General features: G+C 47.0%; 1 protein-coding gene across 1 annotated transcript in view; it reads left to right on the top strand.

Annotated features, from left to right (window-relative positions):
• The window catches only part of CIDEA (cell death-inducing DFFA-like effector a), a 21,116-nt gene extending 14,891 nt beyond the window's left edge, over positions 1–6,225 (top strand). The window contains exons 4-5 of the mRNA XM_004683971.2: positions 4,326–4,507; positions 5,745–6,225. Coding sequence (XP_004684028.1) covers positions 4,326–4,507; positions 5,745–5,892 — 330 coding nt within the window. The 3' untranslated portion in view covers positions 5,893–6,225. The remainder of the gene's footprint in view (positions 1–4,325; positions 4,508–5,744) is intronic.
• The last annotated feature ends 7,974 nt before the right edge of the window (positions 6,226–14,199 follow it).

Genomic DNA, 14,199 nt, shown 5'->3' with positions numbered 1-14,199 from the left:
TTTTTCTTGTTTCTTAAATTAGGCCTCTACTACAATTAATTTCTTTCTTAGTACCAGTTTTGCTGCATCTCCCAGATTATTATGATTTATATCTTCATTTTCATTGGCCATCTGGTTCTTTTAAAAGATTTATTTACTTATTTAAGAACTGGGGTACAAGCCAGAGGTGTGGAAGGTGAGAGAATTCACCGGAGACAAAGTGGGAAGCAGAACAGACAGATCTACTGAAATAACTGCTAAGCAGCAGTGGGTTAGGGGAGGTCAGCCACACCCGGTGGGTCAGTTCCCTCGTGCTGCTGTGGCTGTGGAGAGCTTCATAGTGCTGTGCTTTAGCCATCTGGAAGGCCCCCAGATATTTTTAAATTTCTTCATGGACCCAGTCATTATTGAGAAGAATGTTGTTTAATCTCTATGTGTTGGAGGTTTTTCTAGTTTTCTTTTTTTTGTGTGTGGTTAATTTCTAGTTTTATAGCATTATGATCAGAAAAAGATACTGGTATTACTTCAGTTTGTTATGTTTGTTGACATTTGATTTGTGTCCAACATATGGTTTATCTTTGAAAATATGTGATGCACTTGAGAAAAACCTCTATTTTGCTGTTTTATTATAACCATTTGTTCCATGAATTTTAGGCATATCTGATGTAGGTTGTTGTTGATGGTTATTTGTCCCTTATTCATTCTCTCTTATTGGTCTGTTCATAGTTGTAAGTGTCTTGTACTTTGGATGGCTCATTTCCCAGGGATGATCTTATAACATCATGATTGGCCATTTATAAAATGTTCAGTGCAAAACTCTTCTATTCATGAGAAGGTAAATTTCATCTTCATGTTTATTTTTTTAAATTTTTAAAAAGATTTATTTATTTATGCAGACAGAACTGGAGTACAGGCCAGAGGTACAGGGGCGGTGAGCAGATTCACCAGAGACAGAGTGGGGAGCAGAACAGGCAGATCTACGAAGTACACTGCTGAGAGGAGCAGCGGGCGAGTCAGGAGAGGTCTGCCATGCCATATGGATCTCCTCCCGGGCAGGCGGGGATCGAACTCATGCGGAGTGGCTTAAGCTTCTTAGTGCTATGCTTTAACCCACTGCAACACCAGGGAGGGTCCCATCTTCATGTTTATTATGAAAATTGCTTTGGCTTCAGTATCTCAGGATCCCCAGGTGTCTCCAAACTACATTTTGAAAACCTTTGCATCTAGCCACTTACAGATAATTCAAATACCTGCAAAGTTAGCAATATAATGTTTTATCACACATGCAAATATTTTAATTTAATTGGGCCTTCCCTGGTGGTGCAGCGGGTTAAAGTACAGCACTAAGAAGCTAAAGCCACTGCAGCATGAGTTCAATTCTCACGCCCTGGAGGTGACCCACGTGGTATGGCAGACCTCTCCTGACCCAATCCTGTTCACCTCAGCAGTATACTTCGTTGATCTGCCTGTTTTGCTCCCCACTCTGTCTCTGGTGAATCCCCTCACCACCCCTGTACCTCTGGCCTGTACTCCAGTTCTGTTCTGCATAAATAAATAAATCCTTTTAAAAATTAATTTAAAACATATGGGACTGATACACACTTAAGTGGTTTCTTCCTGAGGGGATGGAGGAATACAGAAGGTGATATTTGGTTTTGTTATATGCAGAGTGGTGTGTCTACCTACCACTTTATTGCTCCTTATTTTTACATAAATTGGTATCTATTGTATGTATACTCCTGAATTGGGGTTTTGGGAGCAGGCCTGAAATCTAAGAACCCAGATGGGTTCATTCTCAATTCTTGTCTATGGTGAGGAAAGAATTCAGTGTCAAGACCAAAATTACAGAAAAGCAAGAGATTTATGGATAGAAGGATAGGAAAGTTCTCCGAATGGAGAGGACCAGGGGTCCCATGTGGGTAGCTGCTGAGGAGCCATCAAGCAGGCACTTAAACGGGCACAGTGGGCAAAGAGTGGGGTGGAACCTGGATGTCTCTGCACTGGTTCTCTTGCTGATGGGCTGGACCTGGAGTTTTCTAGGCTCCCGAGGCCTTCTGAGTTTGCACATCTTACCTGGTTTATCCTCCTGAAACTGGTTTGTTGCTTTATCATTGCGTTACGGTGTTGGTGTTCTGGACATTTCATTCTTCCCTGAGCTGCAGGAGGTGATACTCCCTAATCTAGGATTACTCTCCACGCAAACTGATAAGTGTAAGACTTAGAGCGTGGGGCACCCTGTTCCTGACTTATTGCCTAAACCCATTTCCTAATTTCCTCCTTTATGACTGCACATATCAAACACATCATAGTTTTTCTAACTGAAAGAAATAATCCAGATAAAAGCATAATAAAATACCCTTAAAGCTAATGAAGTTTCCTATCTATCGGTTGGAACGTCACGGGCTAAATTAGATAACTCTTTCAAAAGACAATATTGGACTGTGCTGCTTTTTGTTTGAGGAAAGTGTTTCAGGAAGAATGATGACACCCCAGAGTTGTCCACATCTGAGTCCCTGGAATCTATGGATGGGTAACTTCACATGGCAAAGGGACTTGGCAGGAAGAGTTAAACCAAGGTTCTTGAGGTGGGAGATGATAGAGTCACCTGAGGAGTCAGTGTCATCATGGGGTATTTCTGAGGGGATGGAAGGAGGAGAGGAGGGGTGAAGGCAGAGAGCATGTGTGATAAGAAGAGGCACCAAAAACCTAAGGGAGAGTTTTTCCCATTTGTTTGTTTTATGAACGAGACACCTATGTGAATGTGACATTAGACGCCCCCAGAGTGTGGGGGTGGTGGGCCACTGTGCTGAACAACAGGCATGACAGGACGCAGTAGAAGTGGAGGATGCTGTGATGTGACCTATTCAAGGCCCTCCCTGCTAGTGCCAGGTTGGTTAGCATGTGAGTGTGAGAGTTTTCTCCTGACTTAGTTTCCAGCCATCTTCCTTAGGTGAAGATGGGACTTTAGTAGCTGATATAGAACCTATTCTGCTTGTAGGTGTTTTTATTTGACTTGGACAAAAACTTACAAAAACAAACAAACAAAAACACTTCCAAACAAGAAATAGCCAACAGGGGTATTCTTTTTTTAAGTCTAAAACCTTCAAAGCCTGTGAGGAAGCAGTTCCTCAGAGCACATGTAGAGAGAGGTCAGGGTGGCTGGCCTTCATGTCCTCCCACCTCAGCCTCTTAGAGAGGCCCGTGTCCCCGAGGGCAGGTTGCCGGTGGGTTGTGGGGGCATCTTGATGTTGACTAAGTTAAGGACTTTCCTAAGTCAGGAAGGCAAGTGAAGTGATGAAAAGTTGTGGCAGAATTGTAAGTAAAAACCACTTTGAGTCTGTAATCTTAATATTTAGAAATATGGCTTCCCAAACGATGACTCGTTCCCACTCTCTGAAGAGGCAGTAGAATTTCTTTTGCATTAAACATCGGGCCACAAGCAAAATCTAGTTGTGTGTTTTCTGAGAGATAAGAAGAAAAGCAGGTTTTGTGAGCAGGGTTAGTGTAATTTTAGGGGAATTTAGGTTTCAACTTCAAATATAGTAGATTATTGAAATTAGCTCATTTAAGCTTCCTAACCTCAGTATTCCCATCTCCAAAGTTTCCTGAGAACTCACAGATTTATTGGTTGCATAGCTTTGAGCCCTGAATACTGCTCAATTGTGTGGAGCAAGTCTGTAGCAAGATTGGGCCTGTCATTTGTGCCCTGGAACAAGTTCATTCTCTCTTGTTTTTCCAAAGCTTTAGGTAGGGAAGATTATGTTTTAGTGCTCTTTATAACCTGAGGATTTTTTAGGTCTACTCTTCTCAACCTGAAGAGCCCACTGGTATTTTAGGTAGACTGAGAGTAGATACTGTGACCAAACAGCCTGATGGTCTCAGAAAGTCAGTTTACATTTAGTGCATTTACTAGATATTTGGGGAAATCCCAAAAGCCCTCACATTACCACTTACTTTAGCCATGTGATTCTGAAATTCACTACCCAGTGGCTACCCAAAGGAGCTTCCCGGCTCCTTTGCAGGCGGTGTCACAACCAGGAGGCCACTTGTGCCATCAGGTAACTGTGGATGGTGCTAAAAGCCAAGTGCAAGTGTGTTTCAATGCCACGTGCCAATTACAGCCATTCAGCGATGTCTGAATCCTAAAGCCAAATCACACCAATTGCAAGTCGCTAAACTCAAAGTAGGGAAGGATACTTCCCTATTGCTTCACAAAAACATTCTTCAGGTAACTAATTGGCCATATAGTCACTACAGATTTTGAACTAGCCTGCCCCAGAATTACAGCATTTGCACTATGATCATTGGAATGTTCCTAAGGTCTCTCCCTTCCTTCGCTGTTCCAGGGTAGTAATTATGTTCCAGTTCACCAGCAACCAAAGAAATCAGGAATAGCCAAAGTCACCTTTGACTTGTACAAGCTAAATCCCAAGGATGTCATCGGCTGCCTCAACGTGAAGGCCACCATATACGAGATATACTCGGTCTCCTACGACATCCAGTGCACCGGGCTCAAGTCCACACTGAGGTAACAGATTCTGGGTGAACTGTGGGATATGACACATGCACAGGACTCTGTCCAGGTGGCCACAAGCGTTCCCCTGGCCTTCCCTGGGCATCACACATATGGAAATGCTTTGTAAATGGAATTGCTCTCCTCTGAGAGGCTCTCAGACCTGCACAGCCTCAGTTCGATGGTGGTTTCTATGTGGCCTGTTTTTCCTCAGACCGATCAGCAACCCCTGCCTGGTCACACTTCCTGTCCTGGTTTTCAAATCTGGAATCCTAAGGGAGCTTCCTCTTTTTGCTGAGTTAAGGGAATAAAACAACAACAACATGATTGCTTGTTTGTTTTTTTTTTTTTTTAGAGCAAACAGAAGAGTTACACAATGTAGATAAGTATAGAAATGAGTGTAAAGCTGATCCCAAATCCCTCTGTAGCAAAGCTTTTCTTGAAAGACAAACTCCTTGTTCTCCTTGTCACTAATTCTTACCACCTGAGAGATTCAATGGCACCACAAGCAGTAACAAAAGTCTAGAAGGTCCTTAAATCAAAGGCATCGCCCGCCTGGACCCTTGGGGGATGCCAGTCTATATGAACTGTCTTTATGAAGCAATAGACCTTTACAGCTGGAATGAAACCAGTTAGCCCTGGACTTGGGGTAGAAAATATGAATTTGAATTAGAGCTGTTGGTTAAGTCTGAAACACTATGAATGTCCAACTCAGCCATAGGATTTAGATGCCATGGCAGAGACAAGATTTTCCAGTCCTAGGTCACAAATGCAGTGTTTGCTAAGACTTGCTTCAGTCCGACTTCTTTCACACCTAACCCACTTGATTTTAGTAATAAGTACCCCCACACAGCCAACCAGGCCCCCAGCTTGAGGAGAGACTGGGGGATGTGATGAGATGTGTACACTCACAGCTTATTTAGTATTTTCTCATTGCTAAGCTACTGGCCATGTTTGGAAGTGGCAAGCGGAAGCCATGTCACTCAGAGGGTGATTCCAAGTCAGTGGAAGCTCCCCAGAATGTGTAATCCCAGACCCCCAATTCAACCTCTGCATGTTAGTGTGGCCCCAAGGGAAGCTGGGTCAGTAACATGACCTGTCATTGGTCACTAGACCCAGACATTCTGGCACACTCACACCTGTCCTGAATGCGTGTGGGGTGGTGTGTGTGAGTGCGTGTGTACGTGTGTGGATTCCTTTGCTGCTGACCCAGAACTAACCCTGGTGTGTGCCTTTGTCTCCTCTGTTGCAGATGCCTGCTGCGGCTCATGTCCCATGTTGCCCAAGTGACCGGACAGTTTCTCATCTGCATAGGCACCTACATGCTCCGTGTGCTGGGTGACACAGAAGAACAGGCCGCTCCTAAGTCCCGCCCCAAGCGGGGGTTCATGTGGGACTAGGGGTGCAGGCTGCAGGGGCTCCGCTGGCTCTCGATGTGATGCCAACGGTCCCTTTCAGATGACAAATTTGAAAGAAGTTCATGTTTTTAACCACATGCTCTTGTAGGCTGATGGTCACTTTTACTCAGGAGTGGCACCCGGGTCAAAGGGGCTTGTTGGCAATGCCAGGGGGTCTGTGCACACCAGGCTGAAGAGGAGAAGATGGGGTGGAGGGTTCATGGGCCGGAGGAAAGAAACAATGAAGAGGACTGTGGCTTGGCAACAGCACTCACTTGCATTAAGACTTTTTAGTGCCTTGCTTCCTGCAATAAATCACAAGAGTTACTATTAACATTAAAGTGCAATAATACTTCCTTGTGTCTTTTTCTTCTCCCCAAAAAAAGATTTTCAAGTAGAAGCAAAGCTTATCTAATGGATTTAATTGCTCAAGACTTCCTTAGTACTTGGTGTCACAGAAATAATGAGCTGTAGAGTGTTACTCTGTGTGTGTGTGTGTGTGTGTGTGTGTATTAACATGGGTCCTGAATGAACCCAAAGGGACCCAACAGCTTAGGGACCTGCACTTCAAGCAGCACTTTCGGTCTTTTCTTTAAAAAAAAAACCAAAAAACAAAAAACAACCCAGGGCCTTCCCTGGTGGCGCAGCGGGTTAAAGCCCAGCACTAAGAAGCTAAAGCCACTTCAGCATGAGTTCGATCCCCGCCCCGGAGGTGACCACATGGTGCAGCAGACCTCTTCTGACCCGCCCGCTGCTCCCCTCAGCAGTGTACTTTGTCGATCTGCCTGTTCTGCTCCCCACTCTGCTCTGGTGAATCCTCTCACCGCCCCTGCACCTCTGGCCTGTACCCAGTTCTGTATGAATAAATAAATAAATCTTTTTTCAAAAAAATTTAAAAAACCGTTTGAAACCTAGGGCTGATGCCCAGCAGACCTCGCCTTTATTTCTCAGCTGTGCCTGTGTTGCTGGGAAAGACCCTGGGCTGCAAATGTAGAACCGTCTTTTAGGAAGCTTGGCGAGAGCAGTCTGTCTCCAATTGCAGGCACAGCTGGACAGGGCTCTCTGACCAGGTGCCAGGGAGACTGTTTCTGCACCTCGAAGTCCTGCCTCCCTGGGAGGTGATGTCACCCCACACAGGCCCTCTCCTGGAAGCCAGGTGGCAGCCTCCACAGCAGCCCAAGTCCTGCACACAGGGGACACTCTGGATCACATGGCAGGGCTACGCACCCTACCCCACAGACTGGAAAAGTTAATGCCCGGCCATTAGGGTTGATTTCAGAAACATGGCTCCCCAAAGGGAATGGGGGTGTTGCAGCTAGAACTAGGGGAACAGATGCTAGGAGCCAAATGTACTCCCCTTCAGATTTGTAATTTTCCTGTTAAGAAGGCTTGGGTTTCTTTGGGGGTCTCTCTCCCCTTCCAACTGAGAGAGGGCTCAGGCACCGTGAAGACGCCCCAGCCTGTCCTGCACCATCACCAACAACTCCAGCTCACTGGCAAGTCCAGGAGTGGAGCCCAGACTTTTACCCCCTCCGCAAACAGTCCCCCTTCAGTCCCTGTCATCAGGGTCCACTCCAGTCCTGGGGGTGCCACAATTTCTCTGAACTGCCTGATTGGAGAAGCAGATCCAGGGACTGATCCCCTGCAGGCAGGAAAGGCAAAGGTAAGGCAGTCTCAGGAGGATACCTCAGAACAGCCTCTTTTTAAAAATCATAGCCAAAGAAATAGGCGTTCTTGGCCTTCCCTCCCCCTTCTGCTCTTTATAGAATGAGACCAGGCCGTTGGCAGAGGGAGCTTCACAGAGATTACTCAGATGTAATCCGTGTGCTGCCCCAGAGCCTCTTTGTAAACCTTTTCTATATAAGGAGCTCTGCTGAAAGCCCTGCCCACGGAGGGGTGGGGGTGGGGTGGGGGGAGCAGCCTGAAATTAGGGGGGCTTTGCGCTTGCTTTCCAGCACCTTCAGAGGAGGCAGCTCCTGACTGTGGGCTGGCGTCACTTCCCAAGGATTCAGTCGCCCTGAAAAGCCACTGCCTGGTTTCCAAAAAAGGAATTTTCCCTGAAGTTCCACATCCCGTTGATTCAGCTGCACTCGCCCGTGGCCTGACCTTTCCTGGTTGCATCCAGACAGCACCTCAGCCTGGTAGAAACTGAGAATTAAGCAAAAGGAGAAGGTGGGAGGAATGGGGATTTTGCCATCTCATCATCGGAAGGGGGATTAAAATCAAAGGAAAGACGGCTTGGCGCAGCACTGCGCCAGCCCTGTTCCCCCCACCCGCCCTTCCCAGAGTTACCAGGCAGCTGGTGTTGGCGCAGCTGACAGAACTCTCAGGAAGGGAAGGGGGTCTCACAGCCTCCGGGCTGGAACATCCAAGGGCAGCACAGAGCCAGACGCACAGGCTGATTTGGCTGACATCAAAGGCCCAGGGAGCCCCTTGGCAGACAGAAAAGAAAGCTCCTTCATTTACCGGAAGGGTGCCGACAGGTGCTCCTGGCTCCTGTCTGTGGCTGGATTAGGTGACGTGCATTCCAAACATGACACTTTCTGGTACGAATCTTAGCTTCTCTGTAATCCACATTTAGGTCACTGACTCGGGGAGAGGGAGTGGCTGTGGAGGAGGCGGCTGAGCTGGCTTCAGCCCGGGATCCTGGTCTGCCGTTGCCAAACTCCACCAAGGATGGCTTCCGGGGAGAAACAGACTCGAAGTTTTGGGGGTCAGTGATACCTCAGTCACCCACTGTATCTGCTCACATAGTGTGGGTCCCTTGCAAGGCCTCAAGGATTTTCCTTGTGCTCATGATTCACTGACTTCTGAAATCATGATTCAGAAAAGGGGAGGTCTTTCTTGCAAGATTGGGTTTGTGATCCTTCCATTCCTTTTTTTTTTTTTAAGATTTATTTATTTATGCATACAGAGCTGGAGTACAGGCCAGAGGTCAGGGACGGTGAGAGGATTCACCAGAGTCTGAATGGGGAGCAGAACAGGCAGATTGATGAAGTACACTGCTGAGGGGAGCAGCGGGCAGGTCAGGAGAGGTCTGCGTGCCATGTGGATCACCTCTGGGGAGGGGATGGAACTCTCACTGAAGAGGCAACAGCCAGCTTGCAGTGCTGCGTCCTAGCCCTTTGCGCCACCGGGGAGGGCCAATACTTCCATTTCTGTGTGGACCTTGATATTTATCAAGGCACCTGCTTTTTTTTTTTTTTTAAAGATTTATTTATTTATTCATATAGAACTGAGGTACAGGCCAGAGATGCGGAGGGTGAGAGGATTCACCAGAGACAAAGAGGGGAGCAGAACAGGCAGATCTACGAAGTACACCGCTGAGGGGAGCAGCGGGCGGGTCAGGAGAGGTCTGCCGCGCCATGTGGTCACCTCAGGGCAGGCGGGGATAGAACTCGGGGATAGAACTCATGAGGAAGTGGCTTAAGCTTCTTAGTGCTGTGCTTTAACCCGCTGTGCCACCAGGGAGGGCCTCAAGGCACCTACTTTTTGAGGCCAGGTACACAGTTAGCTCCACACACCAGGCTAGTCTGGTGAGCACAGAGTACAGGCCTGGCAGGGACAGAGAGCATCACAATAAACTGTTCCCAAAGTCATCAGCTCACAGTCCAAGGAGACTGGTTTAAATTGCCCTCTGAGAACACGTTTGCTCATTGTAAGCCTCTTTCTTCACCTGCAAAATTAGGACTAAGAGGAAATGGTCCAGAAATTCAGTTCCTACATGTCTTTTGGGGGCACGGATTTTAAAATAAACAGATTCCTGAGGCCTAGAAACAATCGCTAGGAGGAGGGAGTGCCCAGCTAGGGGTGTGCCCTGGGCCAGGGTGGGGTACTAGGTGCTGTTTCTGGAAGGTACTAGCTCTGGGAGACAGGAAGATTCCTCAGGGGGTCACCTAGAGCTCAGCTGAGGACCCATTCTTAAGCCCCGCAGGGGATGCGAGAGCTTTCTTTGCATCTGTGGCCGCTGGGACTGGCCCAGCACTGCAGCCTGAGTTGGTTAGCAAGGTGAGAGACCCCTGAAAGCCGGTATATTCAGTGGAAATGTAGTGAACAAAATGGAAACAGAGAACAAGCTCACAAAATGGAAACAGAGAACAAGCTCAGCAGCATTTTCTCCCAAAGGTCCAGGACTGGTGCTCTGAAGACCTAGAATTTCAACTCCCCTTGTCATACATTAGTCAGTTGCAAATTAGAAATAAGTAAATGATTAAATTTTAACATCAGCAGTATTGCCACAGGTTTTCTTTTTAAGACTAGGAGCCTAAACTGGTATCCACTTCTTGAAAGGCAAGTTCTTTTTCTCCACACACATCATAGAGAGAAGTGAGGTAGGCATCTCCACCCCACCCCTCCTCTCCCCCAGAGTCACATCTGGCCCTGACCTGACCCAGCTGGGGACACAAGAATGATATCCGGTGACAATGTGGCCTTTCTCCAGGAAGCTGAGCTCTGCATGGCTGTGTCTCAGGAAGGAGGCATGCACACCCAGAAGGCTGCAGCTGCCACTCCGGAGGCCACCTGCCCTTGCTCCTGCTCCTTTGTTGGAAATGAACAGTGTGGAAAGAAACTGCATCTGTTCAGCTTTCTGCCACCTCTCTCTTTTATATACCTCTTCTTGGCTAGTTACCCCAGCTTCCAAAGAAGGATTTGAACCACCTTCAGGAGAACCATTGCAAACAGCTGGCTTGTCTCAGGAGCTGTTACTTTTAACCACCCTGAAAAAACCACAGCCCCGCAGTGATTTCACTGAAGCCTCAGAGAGGACCAAAGATGCCCTTCCAGCTGCACAATTGTCCCCAAACCCTTAGAGCAGGTTGGAGCCTCAGTCCACATACTCAGGCAGGCACCACTTTCAAGTTCAAGCCTCCATTCTAAAGAGGTCTCCCTCACCTCATACTCCAAGATTTCACCCTAGGTTTTTTGGAAGCTAACATGTCAAGGCACTGGGGTGTATTTGGACCAAGCAGGTGACTGGCTATAACTTTGGGGGGTTAGTCTTGAAGGTTAGACTGTATCTCCCCCACCTCTCCTGCCCAACCTCCTCACACCAGTATATGTGCTATGGAACACCAGCCCCCCGGCCTGCTCAAAGAGGGGAGCCCCTGTGCCCCAGCACCTACCAGGCCAGGACAGCAGGGCCTTCCATCTCAGTCTTTATGTTGTGGGGGCTCTTGGTTTGAGCCAGGGATGAGCAACAAGTTATACAGCTCACAGGCTCCACCAAATCCCAGTACCTCAGCTCCTCAATTTTGTGGGGACATTCTCACCCCAACTCCTGACTTCCTAAAAGCAGTTCCACATGAACTCAGCCCCTCCTCATTCTACCAATTCTACTCCCCTCCCATTACTTTCTCAGCAACACAATGACTGAGTAGGAACTTGCGGTCCTCCCAGGAAGGTCGGGGTAAGGGAGAAGAAAGACAATATAACCCATGTCACAAATGTCCCACATTCTCCATCAGGGGCTCCGGTCCTCTTGGTCAGTAAGCCTGAGAATGCAGCAGGGGAAACCAGTTAAGATGGGAAGAACTTCAAGCCACGTACCAACACTTGCCTCACCTCAAACATACAGACAAAATAAAACCTTGAAAGGTTGTTGCTCCGACTTGTAGCTGTACTTAAATCACTCACTTTCATTGCAAATAGTATTTTGCTTTAAAAGAAACTTCTTCCGCAAGTGAGGGCTTTTGGCTCAGGACCAGCTCCTGGAGCTGAGCAGTGTTTCAACAAGAGTCAGATGTCATGAGTGGGTGCAAAGACGCTGCTACCCTCCAGCCCTCAGGGCCCTGGTGTTTTCTCAGCACCCTTGGGTTGAACACTTGTAGGAATGATGTCCCTCACAGTGATAACTTGTTTGTTATCTGGGGCGTTTTAGTCAAACATGTTTTATTAGCTGGGGATTTTTAGTCAAATATCTGGGTCCCTAAATTCCTCCCACAAGTTCTACTTCTGCACTCTCTGAGTTATAAAATTTTTTTTTTCTATTTATAGCACCTTCCCTGCTTGCTCACAGCCTGCTCCACAAACACACTGCCACAAGTGCCTAGGCAGAGTCTTGGGCCTCCTAGGCCACAGGCTAGTACTCAGGTCCTCTCAGGCCAACGCTGGGGTCCCCTCTGTCTCTTCCTGCAAGGACCCCCCAATCATGAAGGCAGCACTTCGTGAAATCCTGACTCCTTTCATAATCTTCTTTGATTTTTCCTGCCATCTCCTGTAGTGCGGATGAGGAAGCCTAACTGACAACAAACCTTTTTCCAGAAATAGAACAATGGGAGCCACTGACTGGGGGAGTCCCGCCTCAAAGTGCAAGGATTCTGGGGGTGGGGGGACACTGGGCACTTTGTGCAGGGACAGGGGAGAGTGCTGGGTGGGAGAGACCTGAGGAAGCTCCTGGGGGGAGGAGGCCAGACCCGGCACTGGGCCCCTCAGCTTTGAACTGTCAGCATTGGAAAGGATCCGATCCAGGCTGCCTCCTACTTTAACTTCTAAACTTGATTTGATTTTGACACACTGTGATATTAAGCACAATAATGCACAGAGGACTAAGATACATCCCAGTGCATTCTATATTGCCCAGGATGCATTGTGTAAAGTCATTTAAATTAAAATACAGTATAAGAAGTCTCAGAACAGCAGTTAGAGGTCTATTGACCAAAGAGTGTTGGCCTAAGTGGAAACTGCAGTGTGACCCAAATGCCAGAAAGCTCACTAAACTTGTCTCCTTGGGCCCTCCCTAGTGGCGCAATGGGTTAAAGCTCAGCACTATGAAGATGTTCACAGCTACTGCAGCACAATTTTGATCCCCAGCCAAGGAGTGACCTCTCCTGACCTCTCCAGAGCTCTCCTGACCTGTCTGCTACTCTTCTCAGCAGTGTATTTCAGTAGACCTGTTTTGCTCCCCATTGTGTCTCTGGTGAATCCTCATGCCCCTGGCTCCTCTGGCCTGTACCCCAGTTCTTGTATGCATAAGTGAATAAATCTTTAACAACAGAAAATAAACTTGTCCTCCAGCCCCAGAGCTAGAGCAAGACCCCTACCAGCTCCTCTTCCTCCATTCCAAGTGCCCTCGAAGGCAGTCTCCGCCCTGGGCTGTGCTACCTTGGGGCAGCCTTTTGGGAAAACAATGATGTGCATGTGTGCGTGTGCACACAGGCGTGCATGCTATGGGAGTGTGTTAGGGCAGGGAGGTGGAACTGCCGGAGAGTTCACGTGGAGCCAGGAGAGGAGGACAATCCTAAAGAAACTCTATATTTTCATTATAACATTATTTAAATATGTACAGATATAAAGTCAGTTATGAAACCTTTATGCTCATCCCTTCAAACTTATTTAACAAGACAACAACAATATAAACAAAGCAGGGAAAACACTAACTTCCAGTTCACATTATTTTAGAGCTATAGGTGATGCTTGTTAAAGTCCAGCCCTATCTTGCACTGATATTTCAATTCTCCTACCACTTTACTTTTTTTCAGGCTATGGAAAAAACTTTCTTCTGAGCCTGTTCCACCCTCCCTATCACCCATAATAGCATCTTCAGGGATAAAGTACTCAGTACTTCCGCATCACTTAAGGAAAGGGGATCTGGGCAAAGAAATACATCATTAAGCTAGTTGGCTTTGATTGCAGGTGACAGAGTGTTTATACCAACCAAGGTGTGCCAGACACACCCACTCTACACTTAGGAGGGCCTCTATCCTATTCTAAACATCCTGGAAGGCAGGCGTGACTATAAATGTCTATTGATTATTGGAACAAATAAATGAAGTCCATTTCTGCCATCTTATTGGGAAAATGATTTGACACACTGTGATAATATGCACAAAAATACACAGAGGACTAAGATGCATCCTCAGTGCATTCTATAATTCCCAGGATGCATTGCGTAAAATTATCATTTAAATTAAAATACAGTACAAGAAGTCTCAGAACAACAGTTAGAGGTCTATTGACCTGAAGGGGTTGGCCTAAGTGGAAACTGCAGTGTGACCCAAATGCTAGAAAGCTCCTGCCCCTCCAGCTGGCCCCCACCCCAGCTCTGCACTGGGAGGCAAGAGCCTTCTTGTACATCATTTTATAATCTATATAATGAAAATAAAACCTCCACTCACACCAAATCAGATCTCAGGCCCTGAATGTGAAACTTCACAAAGAAGTGAAAGTAATCTTTTTAAATTATCATAGCTATTTAGTTGCACATGACTCAGAGTTGTAAATTCCCCATCCTAGCAACAGATCCCCTCTAGAGATGACTTTTTAAAAGAAAAAAAGGAAGCAAGGAAGGAATCAACATTGAGTGCATTTTTT

The sequence above is a fragment of the Condylura cristata genome, unplaced genomic scaffold (assembly GCF_000260355.1).
Source record: "Condylura cristata isolate star-nosed mole 26May11 unplaced genomic scaffold, ConCri1.0 scaffold00016, whole genome shotgun sequence".
Lineage (NCBI taxonomy): Eukaryota > Metazoa > Chordata > Mammalia > Eulipotyphla > Talpidae > Condylura > Condylura cristata.
This window is presented reverse-complemented; position numbering and strand designations above follow the sequence as displayed.